The sequence below is a fragment of the Ascidiella aspersa genome, chromosome 6 (genome assembly GCF_963924565.1).
Source record: "Ascidiella aspersa chromosome 6, kaAscAspe10.2, whole genome shotgun sequence".
In the NCBI taxonomy this organism is placed as follows: Eukaryota; Metazoa; Chordata; class Ascidiacea; order Phlebobranchia; family Ascidiidae; genus Ascidiella; species Ascidiella aspersa.
This window is the reverse complement of record NC_139452.1, coordinates 32,496,446-32,522,378: the sequence shown is the minus strand read 5'-3', so window position 1 is coordinate 32,522,378 and position 25,933 is coordinate 32,496,446. Positions and strand designations below refer to the sequence as shown.

Here is a 25,933-nt window from a genome sequence, read left to right as displayed (position 1 = left end):
AATATGTTAAAATTAATGTGAAATCACTATGCACATAAACAGGTTAAAAAATTAAAAACAAGGTTTTTCTAAAACTACCAGTTTACAGTTTTTGTTTAGAATAATTTAAAAAATGACAAAATTATGTAAGCGCAACATTGCCACCAAACGTCACAGTCACAACAAACAAATAGAAAGATATGTTTGGTTTGCGCATGCACAGAACATCACCAACAATAACAACGGCAAAATTTAAATCTTTGAAAAAACTCAATGGTTATTATCTCGGCTGGGTTGGTCAGTGTTTTGTTTTCGTTATTTGTATGCATTGTTGCCCAAAGATTTTTTCCCACTCCATAATGTAATAAGTAACAACAAGAAGGCATATTCATTAAACAAACAAAAAATACAATGAACAGTCAACTGTTTTTCATTTCAGAAAAATACAGTTTAGGTTTAAGATAAGTTGGTTATGTTTCCTATGATATAAAATATAATGGTAATACTCCTATTCCAAGAAAATTTCTGCCCTAAATAAACCCTAATAAAAGCCTTTTAAACTGCAGTGTTTTTTGATTGTTTTAACAGCCATCCAATTGAATGCCTTCCCTGAATAAACATTAATCTAGAAAGTTTTGATTTAAAATTTCAACCAAATTTTGTTTCACGGACAAAATTATTTTATTTAAAAGAAATAAAATGTTGAATAAAGAGTCTTAATAATTTAAAAATCATTCCTGCTAAAACTTTATTTATCATTTGCTTTGGGCCCCCCAATGGCATAAATTAGGAAGCATATAATATGAAATAATACAGCATTTAAAATACACTAATAAACTTCAAAAACATAATGTTGAAAATCCACACTAGCTTTTAACATTCCAAAATACCCTGATATTTTTGCAATTACAGCAAAAAAATTAAAACTTAGATGACGTTGTTTTTGTTTAGAATTTGCAGTAAAACTTTTTGTTAAATACTTTTGATTTCTATGCATTCATGTATGGATCCTCCATTTCCAATGCATTCGGTTTAGCTCTTTGTGGAAACTCTGCAAATATAAAGAAACATGCATTTGATAACAAACAATATTTTAATGGCTGTTTTACTTGTAAGTAAATAGTTGCGCAACTTTTATTGTTTTGTAATAAAAACAACAGCTACATCAGGGGTTCTTAACCTTTTTAACACGGACCCCTAAAGAAATTTCCGCTGTGTCAAAAACAAATTTTTAGAGTTGACGTCATAAATTTAAGCCACAATGCAAATAGACAGAAATCTTCTGTTTTCGAAAAGTGTGAAACGAACCTTAACTATATAGATTACTTTTTAAATAAAGCATTAAAACTTTAATTAGGCTTTCATGGACCCCTAAAGCTATTTCACGGACCCCAAAGGGATCTATGGACCCCAGTTTATGAATCCCTAGGCTACAGCAACTGACAATAAAGTCATTATTACCAAGATGTTTTGTCTAATGTTGGATGTTATTGCCAGTTTATGGTAGTTGTATGATTTAGGTGATACTTTTAAACTCAATTTGCATTTCTTTAATCTGAAACATTCACAAATAATTTGTGATTCAACCTAAAAAAGGCCATTTTTAAAAAGCTTGCCAATTTTATAAATAAATTTTGAATGGCGCTTTATACCAGGGTTGTGTAGTCGGTTAAAAATATTCGGAGTCCGACTCTGGCCAAATGTCCTGAGTCCGGCTGCGAGCCTGTATTTCTCCCATTTACGTAACTAAAATAAGGTGGATATTCGGCAATCCTCTCATACGGTTGTCATATAGCACATTCCCCCATAATATGTGGTTGGAAAAGATTCCACCATATGCTGTTTCACCTTTGCAATTTACAGTTGGCGGCAATATCAGCTTTGTAGTTTGGTACTGACATGCACAATCTGGGTCAATTTAAAGAGCTTTTACATCTTATCATATTGTTTAGCATTTTGTAATAAGATGTGTAATCCCCATGATGCTGCCATTTCTGTTTGTAACATACTTTATTGTAGACAATTTGTGTTTAGGTTGTGTCAGGTATGAAGTTATTTACCATTTCTTTGGACGTTAACAGATGGTGAAGATGATGCCATGGAAACCGTTTTCCTGTGAATTAAAGGTTTGTAGCTTTCAGTACTTTGAAACTTCTATTGACCAAACATTATAAAGTCAACACACACTAGTTGGTAACATTTTAATATTATAGCGCAACTTACTTTTTTAAAGAATATATGATTCCTAGAAGTGCAATAATAATTGCCACAGAAATGGCAGATATACTTCCAACAGCTGCATATAATGAGTCGGAATCTGTGTTTGGATAATAAAGTACAATATTAACTATGTTGCACTCAATGTATTTGAAATCACCTTGGCCAGAGGTGGGCCATGGTTCACTGATCAGATCCCACAAATGCAAATTATCAGGCCCGGACCTATTATACTCAGAACGAGGCCATTTCTCATATTTTTTGGGTTATTTTAACTATGTAAAAGCAATTTTTTTTCGTTTTACGCAAATCTTGTTCTTGTAGAATGTGTTAACTCAGATATACTGACAATGTCTTTTAACATGTTCATAAAGTGTCTGGCCTAAACACTAGCAGTGGTGATCCATTTTGCAGTTACAATTCTAACAATTGGTATTTGTTTTTACTATATATTGCAGTAATTATGTCAAGACTGAGTAGGAAAATGGTTCCAAAACAGTGTTACATTAAAGATTGTTAAGTGTTGCACGAAACTTTATAACTTTTGAAAAAAAAATATTTCTATAACAAACAAATCAGGCCAGTATGTGAAACTTGATATTACAAGCATCAAACTTAAGTAGATATAGTACTGAGAATAAAACACAGTAAAAAAAATCAAAAAGTATTTTACACAGTTGATGAAACCCTTAGTTATGTGTGTTTTATTATTAGATTTCACTTGACAACTTGTTAAAAGGAAAATATTTATTGTAATTTTTTATATATATTGCTACATACTCTAGTGACATAAACAACTTTTCTAAAAATAGATGTATAAAGTATCTTAAAATATATTCATACTGTTAACAAAAAATTTTTTCGATTTACTTTATTTTTGCTGTTTGTTTCTTTTCCAAAAATAAAATACATTTTAATTCTTACTTTTCACGCAGATGCTTTTGTTTGTGTAGCTTGGCGCAAGGCAGGATCCATTCACAGAAACAAACTCATTCTTGTCGTTGCATGAAACATCAGTTAAATCTTTGATCTGCAACACAAGGAACAATATCAACCAGGTATGTCCGATACATTTTATTCCAAAATCAATTCCTAATATTCTGGACAAAAAGTGTCACAATCTTATTGGATGCCCTATGACGTCATTACTATACCCTAACAAGCAAAATAGATAATATTAAATGATTAAAGGGCAATTTTATTCAGTTTATTGGGCCATATTTACATTTTAGTCTGATACCAATGCCTGTTATTTTTGACAAAAAGTGTCACAATCTTATTACACCAAATTACCTTATCACTATGTTTAAACATTTAGATGAAATTTAAATATTTAAAAGGTAATTTTATCCAGTTTATTGAGCCAAATGTCGCTTTGAAGAAGTTTAGTTTCATGGGTGTTCTAGTATTTTTGTATAAATTTACCTTTTAAGGTAAAAATCGTTGCAGTAAATTATTATATTAAATTTGACACTGATACCATCCTAATCTCAGACAGGTATCGATACTAACACTTGTTATCGGGAATTGGCTCCGATCTGATATTGTTGAAAATACTTAGTGGTAACATGAATTAAAATGAATCAAGGAAACATAACGTTTTTCAATTAAAAAGTAATTTTACATATATTCTTACTGTAAAAACAACTTTTCCTCCACCCATATGATCTTTAAGGTCAATTGTAATCTTTCCATCCACTTTTGTTGCTTGGATATGAGTTGTACGGTTCACGGAGCTTTGTCCAACAATCTAAGTTCAATTATAAAATATATTTGCTGTATTATTGTTGAAAGCTTAGAAAATACAAAGTAAAACAGATCGCTGTTTTTGTCTGGCAACTTGCTTTAGGTGAGAATAACAAAAACAAACTAGATGTGAGGTTTGAACTCACAACCTTATTCCTGCTCTACCAACTGAGCTAGGCAGGCTAAGAGGGGAGAAACTTGAGAAACAACTGTAGCATTTTGGAGCATTATGGTTGAAGGTTGTAGTAAGATATTGTAACAATATCAAAGCCCATATAGAATGTAGGTCTTATTTTAAACGTTTCGGATGAATTTTATCTATTTTACTCGAAATGTTCAAAATGATGCCTACTTCAGTGTGGGCTTTGATGTTTTTATTAACATTTTTTGCTTGTTATATTTTGACAAACTCACAACCTCAGTTATACGGGATTGTCAATATACAAACTTTACAGTGGCATCAAAAAACAGTTTCAGCACCTTACCTCTTCTTATAACAGTAACCAAAATCGTCACTGAGTTATGTTATTGAAGTGTTGGTAAATACCATAAGCCTTACACATATGTTTATACAGTTCAGGTAATTATACTGTTTAGTTTAAGTTTTTATTGTGACTAAAAAACAAGTAGAGTAAAATAATAATGCTTACAGTGTATGAAGTATTTTCACTGCTGTTGTTATTGTAAGGAACTTGTATAACACAAGGCATTGGCGAAACGACTTTTGCCCCAATTACTCTTGTTGATATTTTTGTGGCTGTTGTAAACTCCAAAGTTGATTCAATTGTAAAGTTTGAACATCCAGTGAATATTGCCGAGACCTGTTTAAAGTTAAAAAAAAGTGAATGCTTTAAGTATAGGACTTTTGTTTCTTACTCTACCTTAATTGAGTAATCAGCTGCGTTTTGAAGTAAATTGAAATTGATTTGTAAATTATATGGATGACGTTGGCTCACAGATTCCCAATTTTTCGTCTTGATTTTAATCTGGAAATAAAAACACGGGGTTGATGATTGTAGTAAGAAAGATTAATGTGGTGGGCAAGAGTTTATAGAAAACGACGCTGGTCTAGAATCCTACCAGATTCCCAGGGTTTAGATTGCTAACATTATTTCGGTTTGGGTGCAATATAGTATTTGGGTTGGTCAAGTATTAATTATATTTATTCTCTCATATTTATTTATTTCTTGCAATTTCCATTATAACAGCTCGTTTTGTTACTTTAAATAAGTGGTAGGATTCTAGACCAGCACCCAGAAAACCTTTGCCATGTTAAACTCTAATCTGTCTAAATAAACTTTGTACCCTTGGTTTTTATTTAGCAGAAAAGTAATGTAATAATACAAATATTTTAAATTTATTTTTGATAACTTAAATTTTGAGTGAAAATAATCTATCCTACCTCAATTTCAACTTTGTAGCCCTCAGTTTGTGCTATATTGGCAAAAGTCTGTGGCCATTTGATTGTTCCGGATGTCACATTGCATTTTGGTTTGTGGACTTCTGGTTTAACTATCCACAAAGCAAAAAAGTTTTGAATATACCGTTGCTGCCAGGCATTGTATCAATTATAAAGGGGGTTCTTCTGACAAATATGTATTCAGTGCCGACGTTTTGATTAGGTAATCTTCTTTAGGGAAATAAACTTGTAACTTAATTTTGTTCAGAATCGGCAATTAGAAAGCTGCAGTTGGTTATCGCGTTCTCCCTTTATTCATGCCTTGTTTCTTTTTTTCGCCTCGTTTTGCCACCTTGGTTTTTCGTTTTTTGGCTCATTGTATATATACCCTTCTGTAAAGTTACAAGTTTATTTCCCTGAAGAAGATTACCCAAATTCCCCTTTATAATTAACAAAAAATTGGTATGTTTTTCAACAACAGAATCTTGCCCTCGAAATAGAACACATAATGCCGACGATAAAAAACTGATGATGACATTTAACCGGCGAAATGCATATTTTATATTTTAAATTTTTAATACCTTGTTGGCTGATTTTTATTCAAAGAACTTTTAAAACTTGTTGTTGTTGTTAATTATATTTTTTATGTTGTTAAAATTATGTTTTTTCACTTTACTAGTCAATCTAAATATTTGTTGTGGTACTAGTTTACTTACAATTGATTTGACAAGCGTAAAATGCTTTTGTTGTACATTCAACGTTAACTGTTTTCCATCCATTAACCTCATATGACAAAGCTTTTTGTTGGCAAGAGTTAAGAGGTTTAAAATTAGCAATTGTTCCATCACTCCAAAGCCATTGATTGGAATTCCATTTGGCTCCAAGTAACACCTTGATGTCTGAGATTGTTTATGTTATTGTGAAGTAACTTAATGATATCAATTTGATTTGATAAACATGCAACTCAATTTTTCCTAGATAGATACGGTTTTGTAGATCCCCTTCAATGTAAAGTTGCTTGTTTTAACAAAATGTGGCAAGCATTGGCTTATGATTGTTTCTCGGCTCGCTTCTCTCTAAGCTTGTGTAGCTCAGTTGGTAGAGCGACTGTGCCAGTGTATTGACGATGTTGTGAGTTCGAACCTCACTGCAGGCTTGTTTTACGAACAGGATGCAGCAGGCAACAGTGCTATGGTTGTTTCTTGACTTGCTCCACTCTGAGTCTGTGTAGCTCAGTTGGTAGAGCAACGGTGCCAGTATGGCCTAGGTCATGAGTTTAAATCTCACTCAAGGCTAGTTGTTTTTCTAGTCTGCCCTGCTTGCATCATAGATCAACAGATTCAGTGAGTCTGCCATGGCTTTCAGTGTACAAATAAAAAAATTAATCAAAAAACAGCTCATTTAGTTATTAAATTTGTTGTTATGGTGACCTTTTTAAGTTACCTTTATTAGGGTGAATGAAATATACATTTAAAACGTCAACTTTCTGGTCTTACTCAACATTTCACACAAAGTAACTGTTATTTCTATGAATTTTAATAAATTACCTTGACATCATTCCTTTCTACAGCTTTAGTAAATGTTTATTAGGGTGAATTAAATATAATTTAAAAAAAAATTTAAATATAATTTTCATATATATTATATATAACAATTCAAGTATATTTTTTGGTGGTCTAAAAATTTTATTCTGTTGGTTGTAAATTCAGCAACTCAAATAAATAAACCAAATAATTGTGAGAAATATTATTTTACCTGGTGCATAAAAGGTTCCATTTTGCTCAGTGTGGTTCTTGAATGTACCAATGGTGTCTGTCAGTCGGTATGAATACATGTGAAGAATTTTTCGCGCATAAATATAAATAAGCTTATGTCCAGGGTTTGCAAGTTCACTTCCGTACAATTTAAAGTCAAGATCCCAACCTACATTTATTTAAATTGTGAAACTTAAATGTTTTGTTAAACTTTTATTTTATATTAAAGTAAATCTTCGAAGCATAATGGCGATTTGTAGTTAGGCAAAGAATGATATCAATGCCCATTCAGGAGTAGATAGCATTTTGTAAATGTTTTCAATAAATCTTAAGATAATATCTGGAGGTTGTATTCAGACATACAGAAGTATGATTTCCACAGTAAACATCATTTAATATATACTTTTATTACCCATCAAAGAGTAGTCTGTTTCATAATATCCTATATTTTTCTTACCCTCTCCAGCACATGTTCTATCGGTTGTTACTGCCCATTTATATATCATACCTTTAAGGGCATAACAAAAGTATATTGCCATCCGACCGGGGGCCATTCTAAAAAACAGGACAACATTAACCTTGATCATAATTTTAAATATAGCATTTGAAGACCTGAGTTTTAAAACTACTTAAAGTTAGATTTCGTGAAAATTGAGTTTTCAAAAAAAATGATTTTGTAGTGGACATTTTATTATTTGTTGCTATTATTCAAAACTAAGTTTTATAGCCAAATTTTATGACATGACCCAATGACCATAAAACATTGACCGTGTTAAGTAACACAGAGATGTTGTTTACCTCCCGTTAACGCACCTCTGATAAATGATTCTATGGCCAAGCGAGGTGTACAAAAAGATTGAACCTGAACTGGGAAAGAAGTGAGCAAAAGGAAGATTACAAATATATCAGCGCAGTTTGCAGTACGCAAGTCAACAAAAAAGAAGTTTACTTTTCAAGTGGATTGCTTATCTTAAATACACAAGCCCAAACACTCACAACAGAAAAAAAATGGCATGCAACGCTCGCCTGATATTAACATTGCTTCGACATGCATATAACAAACTAATCTGGCACAGCACGCCACTTGCAAAATAACACAGACACCATAGCACGTAAGTGCAAAATCAATTTGGCTAGTTGGTAATACACAGCACTCTACAACTTGTATGTTTGGTAGAAGTGTTTTTTTATAATCAAAAAAAATTTTAGCTGTGTAATAGCGAGTTCCCTTTAGTACATCGATATTAACAAACAAAGAAATTATCAAACCCTTCTCGTTACAAACATAATTTGAAGCAGATTAACAAGTTTTAAACAGCGAATTAACTAAAGTATTGTATTTTAGAACTTTAGTAGTTTTTTAACATGTCTTTAATTACTTCATAATTCATACTTTGTTCAACTTAAACAAAGTCTGCACATTCTTTAAAATTAAAATATACTTACATTGCTTTTGCTAGCGAAATATATATATATATAGTATATTTAACATTTATACAGGGTCGCGTTTACACCACTGAGCTTGTATCACTAAGTTGGTGCGATTTGTTATTGCTGTTTATATGTTTGGTTGGTTGAAATTTGCCGCTTTATAAGGAATCTGTCTTGCATGATATGACATTATCCTGATGAAGGTGTCTTGTATAGGACATCAAAACATTGATTGTTTTTATAAAACTGCTGGATGAGCAACACTCGGTTATAACTATTAATAGTGTCTGAATTGCTAGCTTTACCTCATTATTCTGCTGTTAATAACTGCTTTAACTTACTTTGAGTAAAGGTCTATGTAGGGCAGATGCCCCAATTCACTTGCACTTTTCCAACTGTCATTCAAAAGTGGTGAAGTTGAGTATTTGTAATACATTCCATAAAGCGTTGGATGGAATGGATGACTAACATTTAATTTGTAGAAAATGTAAACTCTTGTGAGACCTTAACATATTTGTTTTTAATTAAATAATACTCAAAAAATATCAAAATAACAACCCCAATAATCAGAGGCTTGAGAGTTGTTTTTTGAAACACCCAAATCTAAAATAACAATGTGAGGCAAGATTTGATGTCCACGGTGCCAGAAATTAAGGAATTAAACATTTTGCTATAATAGGGGTAGCTGACTTATTTCACATAGTTTCATTACAAGCTATAACCATAATGTTTCAGATAAAATGTCACCGGTGTGTGGAGTTGTTGGATATTAGTCTATTAGAAATATTATCTAATTTGCCCGATAGCTATTAGTAGTTATCGCATAACATTTAGTTTAATTTTGATATAAAAGGGCATTTTATTGTTTAGATCCTGCATTGTCGGTTGTAATATACTGTTTTTTCACATTAATAATGCAATATATTGGTGGTGTGTTATTATTGTTTTTTTCCTTTTTAATTTATTTTTGTAATTATTTCAACCTGTTCTTAATGTGTCCGCCAACTTTATTAAACTTTTATTGACTTTTCCATTATTGTTCACCACTAGATGTCCTCCCAACAATGAACAATTGTTCTCGGCTTCATTTGCATTTTGAAGATCTTCTGATAATTTCAACACTTTGTCTCCAACGCCAATTAAAAGCGAACTGCAATTTTCTGTTTACATAAACTCATTTTTACATCACTTTGTTTACAGCCCCTTTTTATATAATATATTGATTTAACTTAATAATTTGCAAAGACAAAAAGGTCGAGTAGATCGACATCATCTTGATTAAGACGTTTCGATACGAGCTTGTAGCATATTCAGTTAATGTGACTGAGAAGCATTTCAAGCATCACTTATAAAAGGTGGGAAGCAATTGTTTCAGTCTGAGTTTCGAAAGTTGGGGCATAATTCAGCACCTTCAGGTGTTGAACAGGTACAGCGGTGTTGATAAGGTTTCATTTACTCAACCTTTTGGGCTTTGAAATTTATTATCAAGCCACATTACAGATCCATGCATAGTGTACTTAACCAAGTATATTGGTTAAATCTTAACTATATTCCAATTTATTGAAATTATTCTATTATAAGCCAAAAATTATGGTTTGGCTTTGTTATTGTTGTTATAATTTTAGTGATATTAGAATTATTTAAGTTGCCTACCTGAGCTTGAAATAACAAACAGAACTGAACCTACAGCAAACAATCCCAGAATATTCATGTTTCTTTTATTTGACATTGAACCGTTTTAGAGGCTTGATTTTTAAAAGCAAAACATCAACCACACCACAACACAGTGACTGTTAAACTGTGCTCGTGTGGTTTAAAAAGAGGAAGGAGTTGTTATGTGTTTTTGTTTTAACTGAAGCCATAATTAGGAACTGTGTAAACTTTATGTGTGGGTCTACATAAATATCTTCACCTCCTAATAAAGCTTGTTTAAAAAACAACACATGTTAAGTAAACAATGAACTAAATCAACTTATTACTATGGGGCAAAAATCAAAACTATTTCGTGAAAAGCCAAGCATGAAATTTTATGGGCATATTATTTCTTCGCAGCTTTCTGGTCTAAAACTAGCATACAGTCCATGACAGTGGCATAATCACGATCACATGGGCGGCATTGTTTCGAGTAGGGTGCAGCGATTAGCACAAACCTTGCAATCCACTTGTAAATGGTATTCTTGTCCGACATACTGAGTATCTAATAATATTTTTACCACACAAGACTATGCTACAAACATCGCACCTAATAACAACTAAACAAAAATTTAAAAAATTGATAAAAAAACACCTTTTAAAAAAATGAAAATGAAATATGCTTAAATCCAAAAAAATCAATATTCTGGAGAGAGGTAAATTTTATATTGGCAGTTTGTCCAAACGTTTATTATTAACAGTTTGAGCAAAATATGTAAAAAAAATGACAAGGCCAATCATGTCTTTCAGCCTATTATTGCTTTATATTGTTTTCAAAATGTAACTTGTACATCTATTTTCATTCCCTGGCAAAAAGAAAGGAAAATCGTGTTAATAACAACTTCAAAGTTTGTGTGGTTTAAAATGAGGAAGGAGTCTTTGTGTTTAAGCTGAGGCCATAAATGAATGTGTGGGTGTAAAAATAACAACAATTACTGCTTCATCTATTAATACAGCTTGTTTTCCATCTGGTATGAATTAGGCCAACAACTTTCCAAGTGTTTTATTACTGTTTATTAATATTATTTTGGTATCATTTGTAGGTTGCGAATAATCCATTACACAAATTTAAACACAAATAAAATCCAAAAAAATTGTAAATTTAACTAGAAGACCAAATTAGATAATGTTCTTCTCCACACAAAATAAAACAGTTCATTTCTGATATATAAATGACAATCTAGAACAAATTACAAAAAAAAGGTTTAACACAATAAATTAACTTGAAACTTATTCAAAACAGCTTACAGCTTGTTTTCCGTCTGGCATAAATTGTAGCTTGGTTTTGTTTTCACCTGAACATAGACCAACAACTATCCAAGTGTTTTTATTACTGTTGATTAACATGATTTTAGTATCCTTTGCAGACCTCGAATAACCCGTTCAAACAAATAAACACAAATATACAAAAAAAAAATACAAGACAAAATTAGATATATTCTTCTGCAGTCTCCACACAAAATAAACTGTTTTTTATAATAAATAAATGATAATCTAGAACAAATTACAAAAATAAGGTTTAACACAATAAATTAACTTGTTCAAAATCTCATATAAAAAGCAATAAAAATAAACACCTTATATTGTAGATATGACTACAAATATTCAGAACAGCATATTACCGCATACAGGTATGATAATTTTTTTATTCATTTATAATTTTCATAAATATGAGGAGATGATAGTTGTTCTTTCACCACCTGTACCTGTAACATTCCCTGGAAAAAATAGATGTTTAGGAATATTTTTATTGCTTATACTTTCTACATACCACCTAAAAGTCTAGCAATCTACAGTGTTTAAAACATTAACCACTATGGTAAAAGGCAATTCTGTAAAGTTTATTGTGTCTTTGCTGATAATGTTTCACTGTGAAAATTAGTCGTACATCAAATATACAACATTTTGCTTTTTATTTGTTGTTAAATAATTTAATGATATCAATTTGTGTTGATAAATTAATTATGCAATGAAAGATACACACATATGTGTTTAAAACTCTGGTCTAGCCCTTCTGAAGCTGCTCTAGAATGATATGGTTTTGTATGATATATACTTCAATGAGAAATAAGCAATGAGAAGTTGCCTGATACTACTTTTATTATTGTAATAATCTTGGTAAAACAATTCATGATTTTAAAATATATGGTTAATGTTTAACGTAAGAGGTAGGACAATTTAAGGTTGTTCAGATAGTTACCTAACAATTACTTTATATTGTTGTCAATAAACGTAGAGAATCCTAACCCTAACTTAAAAGAAAATATTTGTTTCAAGAATTGAAAAAGTTAACTCGTTATTGACAAACAAGCCTTACATACAGCTAAGTTAAACACAGTAATAGTTATCCAAATAAATATAGATATTTCCAGACAGGAATGCCCACACAAATCTAAATGTTACACTCAGTTTATTGACTGGTTGCTGCATTGTTGGTTGTAATATTCTGTTTTTTTTAATACTAATACAATATAATGGTGGTGTTGTATTATTGTTTTTTTCGTTTTTAGGTTATTTTTGTAATTGTTTTGACCTGTTCTTAATGTGTCTGCCAACTTTAATAAACTTTGGTTGACACAGCATCAATCAATCCAAACAAATTTAGATATTTCCAGACAGAAATGCCCACACAAATGACAAATGCCTACACAAATCTAAGTGTTACACTCAGTTACAGCAGTTAACTCTGTATTGATGAAGTTGTTCTCCCCAATAACATAGTTTATGTTTATGCCCTGTTATTATTTTTATAACTATTAATTTTGGCAAATCAATACAAGTGTACATTGCTATAAATCTGGTGTGGATGACATAACAATATGTTAAAACAATTAACTCTCACTATTACACTTAGTCAAAGAAGTTTAATCGAGAGAATCAGCATCTTAATTATTGTAAAAGTTTTATACTTGTAGTTTTATTAAAGAGAACAACTTTTAGCAAATATGCTTGTTATTACTTTTATCGTTGCATTTTTTGCAAGTCAAAGTACAGGTAAGTTTAGAAAATGTTTTAAATAACTATGGATTAATTCAGTTTCGTTTTATTCATAAGTTATAGTGAAGCATTCAAGTATTATTGTGATTTATTTAGTGTACAGTACCTCCTTAGATGCATCAAACTATTTTCAGTTATAATTTAACTTAAATCATAAGTGGTGTTAAAAGTTTTTCTAAAACAAAAAAGTTTTCTGTTCATTTTTCAGAAGTCATTTTTTACAAATCACAAGCCATATCATATTTTTGTTGATTTTCAGCAATTTGCAATCCAGCTATAAATGGAGTTGGGTCAAAAGTGTTAAAGTTGTCAAATGATCTTCAAAATTCAAATGATGCTGAAAACAATTGTGCATTGTTGGGAGGACATCTAGTGGTGAATAGTGATGTCAAAACCAATCAAATAACAACATCAATGGCTGACACTTTACGGACAGGTTAAACAAAAACATTATATATTGATAGGTTAAGTTTAATTAACACTTTTTGAATCTGTGCTATTCTTGCAAATTAAAAAAAATACCATTGATGTCAAAATTTCAATCTTAAATTTAAGCATATTTGAATTATTTTTTCGTGCATTGTGTTTCGCACGCAATTAAAATGTCACGCCAGCCGCAGAAATGCCGCAAAAATTGGAACTCTTTAGGAGGGCAATTAGAGATTATAAGGTCATATGCCAGATCTTGTGTACACCGAACCACTCAATCACCAACAGCATTATAATATGATGTACATGAAGAGTACATTTCTACTAGAGATCGACCGATATCACTTTTTTGGACCAATACCGATAACCGATTTTTTACATTTTTGTCAACCGATATCTGATACCGATACCAATTTTTTATATACCTGGGAAATGTTCAAAACTTGATATAATTGAAAATAAAATCAAAATACTGCCTTAGTTTATAATACCTTTAGTTATTATAAATTATTATTAAACTATTTTATTTTGCATATTAATTTGGAGTGATGCTAATACCAAATTTTTTTATCAAAAAATGGGTCAGTTGTGTGTTGTACAGGAAAAATTAGATCATATTTTCGTACCAAATATCGGCGATAGTATCGGCCTAGATTTAAATCCTAGCCGCATTCCAAAACCCTGTTTAAAAAAATAATAAGTGCGAATATTATATAATCATTACAATCCTAAAGTGACTTCTGGGCAAATGATATATAAAGGGGTTAAAATAGCGGTGTTAGATGTAACACAATATTAAAAAGTTAAGTAACTTAAAATTAAAAAAATTTGTGATATGAATAGCTTTTTTGAATTTATTTTGCAGATCTTATAAGAGTATGGATTTTCTACAAACGAAAAAACAGTATTCATCAAAATGCATTGTTTTACAAATACTCAAAATCACCTGATGAAGTTGGTGATTGGAAAAGCACTTCTAGGTTGGGACACTTGTCATATGTCGATCTTTACAACACGTAAGTCATCTGGATTACATCATATTCTAACATTATTCATCACATGAGTTTCATTCAATCAAACACTTACACAGAAGTGCAACTGGAAGAACTGTCATTTACTTCTGTTATGCTGCTGATAGAAATCATAAATGGGCTGTTAAAATTGGAACATCGTGTCATGGTGATGGTAGGAAATAGTTTACGCACATTGTTTGTTATAATATGCCAAACTCATAAACACAATAATTTAGTTATCATAAATTTATATTAAAAATTATGTGTTCAGCATGCCTAAACAGTTTTTCTCAAACTATCCCATTTCTAAATGCTTATGAAACATATTTATTCACTTAATCCTATATACAGTATATAAAAGTATTAATAAATTGCATTAGATTTAAGTATTTTAAGGGCAAACTAGTTTCTTAACAAAACTGTTAATTCTGTAATACAACTACAAAACATATTTCACTGACACTTTTAAATAAAGCATTACTTTACAGGTTGGTATTTTGATTTCACGTTGTTCGCAAATACATCACCAACGTCTGGACATAAAGCAATATATATTTATCAACAAAGGATGCAAGATATTTACTCATTTCGTTTGACAGACGTCAGTGGTGAGGTTTATGAAAATCACAACATTTCAGTTGGAGCATTCTACGTACCAGGTAAAAATGTTTATTAAAGTAAATATTTGAAGTAAAGTAATCTAAAATCAGACAACAGGTTAAAAAAGAATTAAAAGTTACAATTATTTGCTGCCTTAAAGAGACAGAATATGAAAACATAAATTCAATTTACTTCTTATTGCTTGTGTGTTGTTTTTAATACAATTTATGGTATTTTTTTTAAGTTTATAATCTGATCTTTGTTAGGATGTTCTACACACATGGTGATTTGTTTCTAACCCACTTACATTTTTGCAAGTATCGATTTGCTGGTCACGAATGAACTTTACCCTAATTTTTAGTGTGCACAAAAGTGGTAATTTTCTTTCCAAATGAGAACCACCCTACCCCAGTGTTTTTTTTTAATTAAAGTATACAGGTCATTGTCATGATATCTAATTTGTTGTTATGAGCAAAGTTTATCTTTTTCTTTTGAAAGTGGGCAAGATAGTATTACTTGGAGCCAAATGGAAATCCAAGCAATGGTTGTGGAGCGATGAAACAACAACAAACTTCACTTCACTAAATAAAACAACTTGTCAGCAAAAAGCACTTTCTTATGGAACTAATGGATGGGAGACGGTTAATGTCAACTGTTCAACTAAAGCTTATTACATATGCCAAATCAAATGTAAGTTTTTTTAAACTTAAAAAAGCTCCTTGAAAACGAAATCTGTGTTTAAGTGCAATAAGAAATGTTGTGTTTTAATATTATTGTTGTTGCAGTTACCCCAACTTTGAAAGGAACAATAACTAAATGCAATTCGTCAAACGCTACTATAATGTGGAACGATCAGTTTGGTAAAATAACAAACCAAACTGGACTCACAATCAACAAGGTAAGCTTCTAATTTTACCAAAAAACGATGATTTTATCACAAGTTCAACAAAAACAAGTTTAACAATTCTAGGTTGATCTATCAACACAAAGTAATCAAAATGTTATTTCAATGAAGACATTTCAGTACAATGACTTCAAAGCAACTTTAAATGCACTGAAACCAAAGACTAAATATTCAATTAAGGTGAGATTACATTTACATAACTAAACACATTCACAAAAAATTTTATTTAAAAATATTATGTTTCAGATCAGAGTTGAACTTATTGGCTGCAGCAACTTTTTAGTTGAAAGCAGGTTAAACTTGACAACAAGAGCAGTAATACTTCCAGATGCAGTTACAAGTGCATCGGTGATCTCAAGCAATCCTTGTCTGTTGCAAGTAAACACAAACCACGCAAACATTATCTCCTATAATGTGAGTGTTTTATATTGCACTTATATGCTGCAATAGTTTTCACTGAATATCTTTATTAAAGCAAACTTAAAAATTGTTGTTCAGTTTAAGTAAAGTACGGTAACGAAACCTACAACAAAACGTTTAACAATGGAACATTTATAACCTAGATTTCAGCAACCGATGGAATTCTAAAAACTTATGAAAAGTTTGACGTCAGCGGAACTTCAGAACTTCAAATAAATACATCTCAGTTTAGCGAGGAAACTAATATTAGCTTTACTGTGAGTAAAACTTGTAAACATATTTCAAAAAAAGTTAAAAACATTTGAAATTAAATACAAATATGCCATAAATATATAAACTTCACAGAATAATCATAAGCAATATTAGATAAAGTGGTTTATTCACGAACTTAAATGCTATGTTGGTTTTAACATATTTCAATCATCAGACAACAAATGTTTCACAGATCCATGCTGTATCATGTGAAGGTCAAATTGAATCATACAAGGTTAAAGGTCAATGTTTACAACCAAAGGTCAAGATAGAAACAACACAACAAATGCCGTTGGTAACAAATGCAGCAGGTAATTCTTCATAAAACAAAATATATCATTTTTATTTTATTATATTGTATGCAACCAGATGTTGAAGTAAAGAGTTAAAATTGTGTTAAAATAGTTATAAAAAAATGCTATAAATTAATAGTTACCACTTTAAACCAGTGTTTCTCAACCTATGGGCGCTACTCAGAATTGGATGACCGTTTGATATGATTGGGTCACCGACTGCAGAAGTTCAAAAGCTTAAATTTATTAGGATTGTTTCTCAAGATTTTTCCAAACTTCAAGAAAATTGCGATGTAATTCGAATACATGACTTACAAAAATCAAATTTGAACTTGTCCGTTTAAATTTTTGGGCGCCGACTTCAGTAGTTTGCATTGTTAGATGCTCATCATTATTCATTCTTTACTTGAAATACAAGAAACATTACGATATTAGATTTATGCCAGATTTTCTTTATTAAAGCAACACATAATAAAAAGAAAATAACAATGTTTTTAGGCAATTTCTTTGTAAACCAGTATATTTTACAGTTTTTTGTTTTTATGTTGACAGCCCAGCTGGCAAGAAAATTCGCAGCAAACCCGAGTTGATTCGATATCTCGGTTCAAACATATAAAAATGCTATAAAAATAGTTATAAATTATAATTTGTAAAAAAAAATTTGGTGTAAACATTCCTGTTGAAAAGCATTGTTTAACAATTAGATTTGTTTAGTTTATGCTTGGTTAGATGAAAAACACTTGCACTTGTCATACTTTACCACAGTGGGTAATCATTTAACCTCAATAATTGTATGTTGTTACAGATAACAGTAATTTTGTTGGAATAATAGGAGGTGTTATTGGAACAATTGTTTTCATTACCATTGTGCTTGTCATCATTTATGTGAGGTAAGTAATTGTGAAAAACTAAAATGGTATTGTTGCTTATTAAAGCTACTGCTATTAACACAAGTGACATCACACATTTTGCTCGTAACAAAATAACAACAAAGTGCAAATTTAGCACAAATTTTATTCAAGCTTTTATTTAATTAGTAGCAATCTGCCAAAAACCTTCTTATACTCTTGACCTTCATTTTCAGGAAATATTTGGGTTCCATCAAAAGTTCGCCTGACAAGTCTAATGCAGGTAATTTTAATTAACAAACTTTTTTGTGGCAAGTTAATCCTTAATGTTTTTAAAATACAAAACATTGATGTAAGTCAAATCAACAGATCACTTATCCCATTCTGTTTATATACACTATCCTGACATACAAAAAGATAAAAGTTTAAAATACTAATTATACAAACACAACATAAATAAAAAATATCTTTATTTATAGTTTTTATGTGTTTAACGTTCGTTAGTTCACCAATTGTTTATTTGATTCATAAGTTTAGTTTACATTTGACCACATATTTTACAGATGGAGAACATAATGAGGCTCACAAAATAAACATGGTAAATATATTGATTTTTAGCTCTTAAGCAGTTTAATACTTTTTTGTACTAAATTTAATGTTGTTTTCTACACAGGAGAATAGCAGACAATATGAGAATGTAAGAACTGGAAACCAAAATGCAATACAAATGAGTAAGTTGAACAATTGTTTTATTTTAGAACAAGATTTGTGGGGATAAATAACCATAAGAATACATTTACTTTAAATAGGATTAAAAAAAATATATAAATGCCTCAATTTTAAAACTTGTTTATATTTGATTGCATTATGGCTCATTAACACTTTACACTTACCTTAATAATATTATATTTAACTTCCAGATTCCATGCAAGATCATATCTATGAACAACCGGACAATCCTTATGAAAACTAAATTAAAACAAACTTTTGATTTATTCCTAATGTTTGGAAAAATCACACTTTTGATACAATAATTAAACATGCTACTGTAGCTAAAACAGGCCTCTCTGTAGTTAACTGGCTAAGTTAAAACACACATGTTAATAACAAAAGTTGTCACAAAAGTCTAATTAGAAAATACTGGTATTTTAGTTAATTTAAATGCATTTTTTCTTTTTATAATTATACATCATGGCAAAAATATATTTTGTAGCTTATACTGGTAGCTGAAATATCCATATTTAGTTGTAAATTGTGTTTTGCTGTTGAGTGTATTTTAAATAATACTATTGGTTGATGGTCATGTATTATATATTTTAATGCAATTATTGATATATTGTACTAATTTTTATAAAGGTTTATAATATTATTGAAATGTTATGAAAAAATGTTTATTATTTATAATATGTTTCGGAATATGATGATGATAAAAAAATGTATTTGCTTGTGACAGTATGGTTAGAGTTGTGGGATTTTAAATTTCACTTGTGTAAAGTTGGACATGAAATTACGACTTTAGTTACATGTGTTAAAAATTGTGTTTTGATGAGCAAACAACACAATGCCAGTCATTTCTTATTCATTTTTGAAAAGAATAGAAAATAAGTCATAAAATACATTCATTTGTTTTTAAGATATAGTTGCAGTTTAAATTGAGAGAGCAAACAATATCAATTTAGCCAGATATTCATTGGATGAAATTACTCAAATTGCATCATATTGTTGTCACGAAGGCTATAAAATTAAACCTATGAAATAGAAAAATTGAAACAAACAGTGATCTAGCCTTTATGTCCTAGACGGTGGTTAAACTGCTTAAACAGTTCCAGCAAATATTCAAAGTTTTCACTGCGGTCTTTATCCCCCAAAATTATCACGGCCTGCTAACTGAAGTAAAAGTTATTTAAACAAGGGGTGCTTATTCCTTCTACACTGCTAATGTTTCTTTTGCAACTTAACGCCCTTTAAGAAAATATGCGAAATCTCTGCACCTGGCATTACACGTTAGGTCTCGCCCAACAGCATTTGACCGACATATCTCTAGACGGTGGTTATAATATCGGCCTGTCTAATCGCGACGATTATTTTTAAATTGCTTTACGTCGACGCCCATGTGGCGAATAATAATACTGATTTAATAAAATTGTAACGAATTAAGTGTAATCCAGTGTTATGAAAAGATTTTTCTTTGTCGACACTCGTCAGAAATTGGTTTGCGAATCTGTGGGGGAAGTCCCACCAGATCTGTAGCCCGTCTCAATAGAAATGTTATCCACGGTTCCAGCTGAATTATCAAAAACTTTATAATTGAGTTTGGATAGTCACATTAACTGAAGATAATTTAAGTGCCATCTTTTTTTAGTTGATGACGATTTACCCGACCAATAAATTGTATACGTATGTTACTAGGTGAATCAAACACCAGCGGCATTACCACAGTCTCCAACGTTTCTTTTCCAAAAGAATTGGAAAGATTAATGTTTCTGGTAACTATGTTTTTTGTGTCATTACAAAAAGGATTTGTCTAAAATTACATTTTATGCAATATGGTAAAAATGTACTAGAATTAATTAAAAATGTCACAATATTAGCAAATTATAGTTTTCTGTTTCAAATTCCAAAATAAGTTTATAAAGAACATGCCTAAAATTATTTTTTTTAACATTAAAGAAACATATTCGATACAAGTGGCAAAAATAATAGGAAATATTGTTTGCTAAAAAAGCCTGTTAGCAAGAAAAGATTTACAGCAAATTTCTGTTTATTTTTAGGTAAAAACAAAAGTTTTGCCCAATTTGCTGGCAACATTACAAACCTGACAATGAAGTTACAAAACCTGAAAAAAGGTAAATATAATTATACATATAAATGTTTGTCATTGCAATTAACTTTAGCTAACAATAAGTTTCTGTGAGGTAATTTGAAATGCACCAGAAGAGTGATTTCTATCTATCGATATGTTGCCTGGTGGAGCTAACTTTATTTTTATTTTTATTGGTTGTTATAACGTCAATGAAAACTCAAGATTGACGACTTGTGAAGCGAACCGCTTCGAACAACAATCAGTCAGCAAGGTCTAACTTTTAATATAAATATGCATTTTACCATAAAAATGAATTACATCAGTTTATCTTGATTTGAATGAATCAGCATTATGTGTTCTGTTGGACAGCTAGATTCTATTGTGGAAACGCATACTTAGCTTCACAATTAAATTTTCAACAAACTACATTTTAGATGCTATAAGTTGCAACAAAACACATTGATTTAAATGGTGTTCATAGACTCAAAAAAGTGCTTTATAAAATGTAAAATAAAAAATGGAATTTCAAACCATGGGCTGCAGATTTCTGCTTGTCTATCACTGTCCTGATGAATTGCTATAAACATGTAAAACAATTTTTTTGCACGTTGTGTTCTTTTAAATAACAAGTACTTGCACACAGCATTGTTCACCCTATACTCGATTATTCCACAGTATGTCAAGACTTTAAAAGGAAATAAATCAGATTTTTGTTTCCTAGACATGGATACAGTCCATAAAGAATTGTCAACACTGGGTTCCAAGATTGGTCAAATCAGAACGTCGCAAGATATCAAAAACCATAACTTCACAAATACTGGTAAGTTGAATAATGTTTATTTATTTAAATTCACTATTTTAATTCATCAACAAATTTAGGTATGTTTTAAACTTTATGCTGGCAGCTTTGGTAATTGTTTTAAGTTTGACTTAACCTTTGACCTGTTGGACCACCTAAATGCTTATTAATAATCGTATATTTTAGGGAGGACTTTAAATAAACTGTTTAAGTTGTTGAAAGTAAAAAAATAATTCACTATTAACTTTATTTGTCTTTCTGGTTTTAAAGTAAGACAAATAAACATGTCAAATAAGAGATTAATTTTGGGATAATCAAGTTTCTATTGTCATCGTTATTTAAGTGTATTTAATTAAATAAGTTTAAATGTTCACTGTGGCCGTATTGACTTTTTAGCACGGTTTTAAAAGTTAGAAATTTATGGCTTTAACAATTTGTTTTTCATGTTGTTTTTTTTCCTGCTACAGACAAACTTCTAAAATCCCAGCAAAGTAATATTTCCAAGAAACTTAAAGACCTGCTCAACCAAATGAACAAGTTCAATAAATCAATAAATTTTATGGGAAAAGGTAGTTGTATGATACTTATTTTTAACATGAATGTTGTAATAACTTAAGTCAATGTTTTAAATGACTTGACTTAACTTTCGTCTTTTTTTTGAAAAATGATTTAACTTTGGACTTGACATTGTGTTTAATAACTTAAAATAGGTGTTTTCTTTGAATATTTTATTAAATTGTATTATTTTAATTTTAACATACAAAACAATTTGTTTGCTGTATGTTGCGTTTTATTTATAGTTTTGATACAAGATTACTAATTTTAATAGTTTAACGTTTTCTTTTATATCAATGACTTGACTTGAAGTTGATTTTATTAAAATTGGATAAAAATTATACAAGTAACCAGTATTTGTGAAGTTATTGTTTTTGATATCTTGCATCGTTTTAAGTTGACTACGACTTGAAGTTGATTTGCTTTAACAAACTTGAATAAGGCGGACGTTATTTTGCAAATAATTTGACTCGGACATTTTTGCAAGACTATCTTCAAGGTGAAAATTTGGATTTGTTACTTTTTGTATCTAAATCGAACCTAAACCATCACAGATAATAATAGTTGCTCAACATATGTTTTTGAATAAAATTTTTACGATCAGAAGATGCGTTAATTTATCACTAAATATAATTTATTGAACACTAAATATAATTTATTAAAAAAACAGCCAAGGTACACCTTTTTATTATGACCCAGATTGTTATCACCCTTTTTATAATAAAGTGTAGTATTTTACTATTTACTGATGATTTTTTATTGCTTTAAACCTGTATCAACAGGCTTAAATGTTTAGCGTTGTAATCTGGCATTCAAGTATAAATGACATTTTTCAAACTAATACAAAGCTTAAGCATAATATGCACAGAAGATTTTATAAATATTTTACTTAATTTTCAGCAACTAGTCACCAAAATGATTTTAATATTCTTCAAAATGAAATCTCCAACATCTCATTATCACTTAAAAGTTTCCAAACTTTTGTCAACGCTTCACTAAAAGGTACAGTAGCAAACTTTTTATAAAATAATAAACAATACAGCAGCCTTATCATATATTGTGTTTAACTTGAAAATATTTCTATGTATGACAAACATTTTATTTAAAACAGGTTCTTCTGGCAATATATATTACTTTCTACCAACGTATGACATACATAAACTAAATCGGTCTTCTAATGATTTCCATTTCCGAAAGTTTTCAATTTATTGATTCGTTAGGTAAAAACATAACTATATCTAATTTTTTTTTCAGATTTTTTTGTACTATTTTAGTTTTTGCATTAATGTTTTGGCAACTAGGCTTCTTCACCGATAGGCATGTCCGATAAATATCGGATCGGTGCCGATCTGACACCAAACTAATATAGGATTTCCAGCCATGTTTGCGATCCAACGCTTTGAAAAGAAATTTTATCAAAAAATAGTAGAATAACAACTGAGGGTCACGAAACTAGCGGTAGCTTGCCTTGAATGTTAAATTGTAGCTTTGAACTTTCAGTGGAATCTGTTTCGCATTTTTGAGCATAGCAATGACGTCATTTGGATCGAATTGCGATACTTTTTATCCTAAATATCGCGCATCAGACAAAGTAACGGACATCCCTAAAAAAAATTTAGTGTAATGTTTTTTTAAATATTCCAAAATTTAACTGAAAGTTAGTATAAATAAATTACCTAAACAAGTCCGCCCTTTTAACTTCCAAGCACTTTTCAGACGCGTATATTAACAATAAAACTTGAAGTACAAAAATCCGAGTAAAACCAGGATTATACATTTTTTATAAGAATATATATTTCCTTATACTTGCATCGTCATGCGAATGAAAGGAACTATATAATATATGTTCCTTTAAAAATGTCTGATTTATTTAAACTTTGAGTTTTTATTGTTTATATTCACCTTCCATCCACTTTCCAGACGTGTTGTCGGCCGTTTCCTCACCCAGCTGGTTCAACCCCCTCAACGGGTTCCAATATTCGCTGACCCCGACCCCCCAGACCTGGCAGAAGGCAGGGGAGGCCTGCAGCGCCCTCAATGCCACGCTGGTCGTCCAGGGCGCCAAGAACTTCAACCTGAGAAAGTAAGTGTGACGTCATCAGGTGTGACGTCATTGTGAGGTGGGACAGGGTAGAAGTTTTGCTAGCGGTTAAGAAAGTTGATTTGCGTCTGGTTTAGAGTAAAAAAATCACTAGGAAGTTTTAAAAAGGCAAAATAGATTTAGGAGAAAACCCTATTTTTTATTTTTTTGTATAAGATAAGAAGTTCCAGGTGTTATATAAACATCAGAATTAGGCTAAATTTGAGGTTCAAACAACTGTTGGGTAGGGGAATTGCACTAGGTGAGATTTGAAATTTGAACAAAAACAAGTTTTAGTTTAGGGTGAAATATATTGATGCAAGTTATGAGCAAGTGTCACTTTAATACCTAAACAGTGCAAGGTTTTATCGCAAGCAAGACAAAGCTTAAGAGTGTATAGTTTCTGATTATTGCGTCTAATGTGCTCTGGCTGCTTTTTGCTGTTTACTACGAAAGCGTATTTTGTCTTTATTAAAATGTCATTCAGCTGATTACAAAAGATTTTGAACGTCTGGATACATCAAGTGATTTAAATTGGTTTTAACAATGTTGTATTTTCCAGGCGGATTGCAATTAACACGGGGGTGTCCGGCTTCACGTGGATTGGCCTACACCGGGTTAGGGGGGTCTGGGTGTGGTCAGATGGAACCAACGGCACCATGGGGGAGCTCCACTGGCACCCGAATGAACCGAACGCCCTGGGGAGCGAGGAATGCGCCAATATATTCGGTCCTGGAACCGCTGACCAGTTCACATCTAACGATGATGGCTGTTGGAGATCATTGTATGGTTTGTGTGAGAGACCTGTGTGAATTTATCGTTTTAATGCAAATAAGGGGTCTTTGGGCCAGGGGTGGATCCAGGGGGCACATGTGCCTCCCCCAAAAAAATTGTCCCCCAAATATTTGTAAGAGAGACCTGTGTGAACTTTTATGTTTTATTGCAACCTGCGCCTGAAATCTTATTATTTTCTGCAATAAACCTTATTTGTAATTCACAGAATAGAATCTTTTGCGATTCCCAATATTTTAATCAGCACTTTTGGCATCATTTCATAGTTTTACTTTTTAAATAAAGCCAGATTATGAAACTCTTTTGCGCACTTTGTTAAATTAGATTAGAAATAAAATTATTTTAAATTTTCTTAAGATTAAAATTAGAATTATAAAATTCGTACAAACGATTTTTGGGCCAGTTGCGGTTCGAGGGAACGTCCCCCCCCAAAAATGTTTTTTTGCCTGTTTTAGTAACAAAAATCAAAAAAATTGAAATTTGATTAAGTTTAAGTCAACCCTATGCAGGGGCCAATCAAGGGGGGCACGCGGCCATTTACCCCAAACTGTATTTTGTATTTGAACTACGTAGATGCAAAAAAATTCTTCTCAAATTAAGTTTTTTTAGTATCCCGTTGGCGCATTTTGTTGAAACCGTTTAAAGTGAAAGTTGGAAAACTACAACAAAAAACGGCATGTTTTTCACGCAACGTTTTGACGTATTCTTATAACGCAACTTTGTGACCAAAAAACTGTTTTTTTTGTGTTTTTGTGTTTTAGCCATTTAAACGCGTGGATTACGGATCCTCGTTGTAATCAAACATCGACGCCCAAGCAAGCGCACTTTGTCACGCGTTGTATATTTTGCTGTTTTTTGTTTTTATTCTCAATATTGTTTGTTTTTATTGTAAGAAATAGCATTTTGGTACTTTAAGGACGTTCAAAATGT

General features: G+C 30.9%; 2 protein-coding genes and 1 long non-coding RNA gene across 3 annotated transcripts; 2 read left to right on the top strand and 1 right to left on the bottom strand.

Annotated features, from left to right (window-relative positions):
• Positions 1–918: 918 nt before the first annotated feature.
• Positions 919–10,714, bottom strand: LOC146141328 (uncharacterized). The gene is made up of 9 exons (XM_083392887.1): positions 10,603–10,714; positions 5,345–5,454; positions 4,824–4,928; positions 4,593–4,763; positions 3,833–3,946; positions 3,121–3,226; positions 2,203–2,296; positions 2,040–2,092; positions 919–1,030 (listed from the first exon to the last, which is right to left on the bottom strand). The coding sequence occupies exons 1-9, from the start codon at positions 10,712–10,714 to the stop codon at positions 969–971; spliced, it is 927 nt and encodes a 308-aa protein (XP_083249013.1). The 3' UTR covers positions 919–968.
• Positions 10,715–18,210: 7,496 nt separating this feature from the next.
• Positions 18,211–19,071, top strand: LOC146141327 (uncharacterized). The gene is made up of 4 exons (XR_014501384.1): positions 18,211–18,257; positions 18,538–18,572; positions 18,648–18,705; positions 18,895–19,071. It is a non-coding gene; the product is annotated as an uncharacterized LOC146141327 (long non-coding RNA).
• Positions 19,072–21,500: 2,429 nt separating this feature from the next.
• LOC146141326 (asialoglycoprotein receptor 1-like) lies at positions 21,501–25,023 on the top strand. Its single transcript, XM_083392886.1, has 4 exons — positions 21,501–21,597; positions 22,044–22,145; positions 24,052–24,214; positions 24,774–25,023. The coding sequence occupies exons 1-4, from the start codon at positions 21,501–21,503 to the stop codon at positions 25,021–25,023; spliced, it is 612 nt and encodes a 203-aa protein (XP_083249012.1).
• The last annotated feature ends 910 nt before the right edge of the window (positions 25,024–25,933 follow it).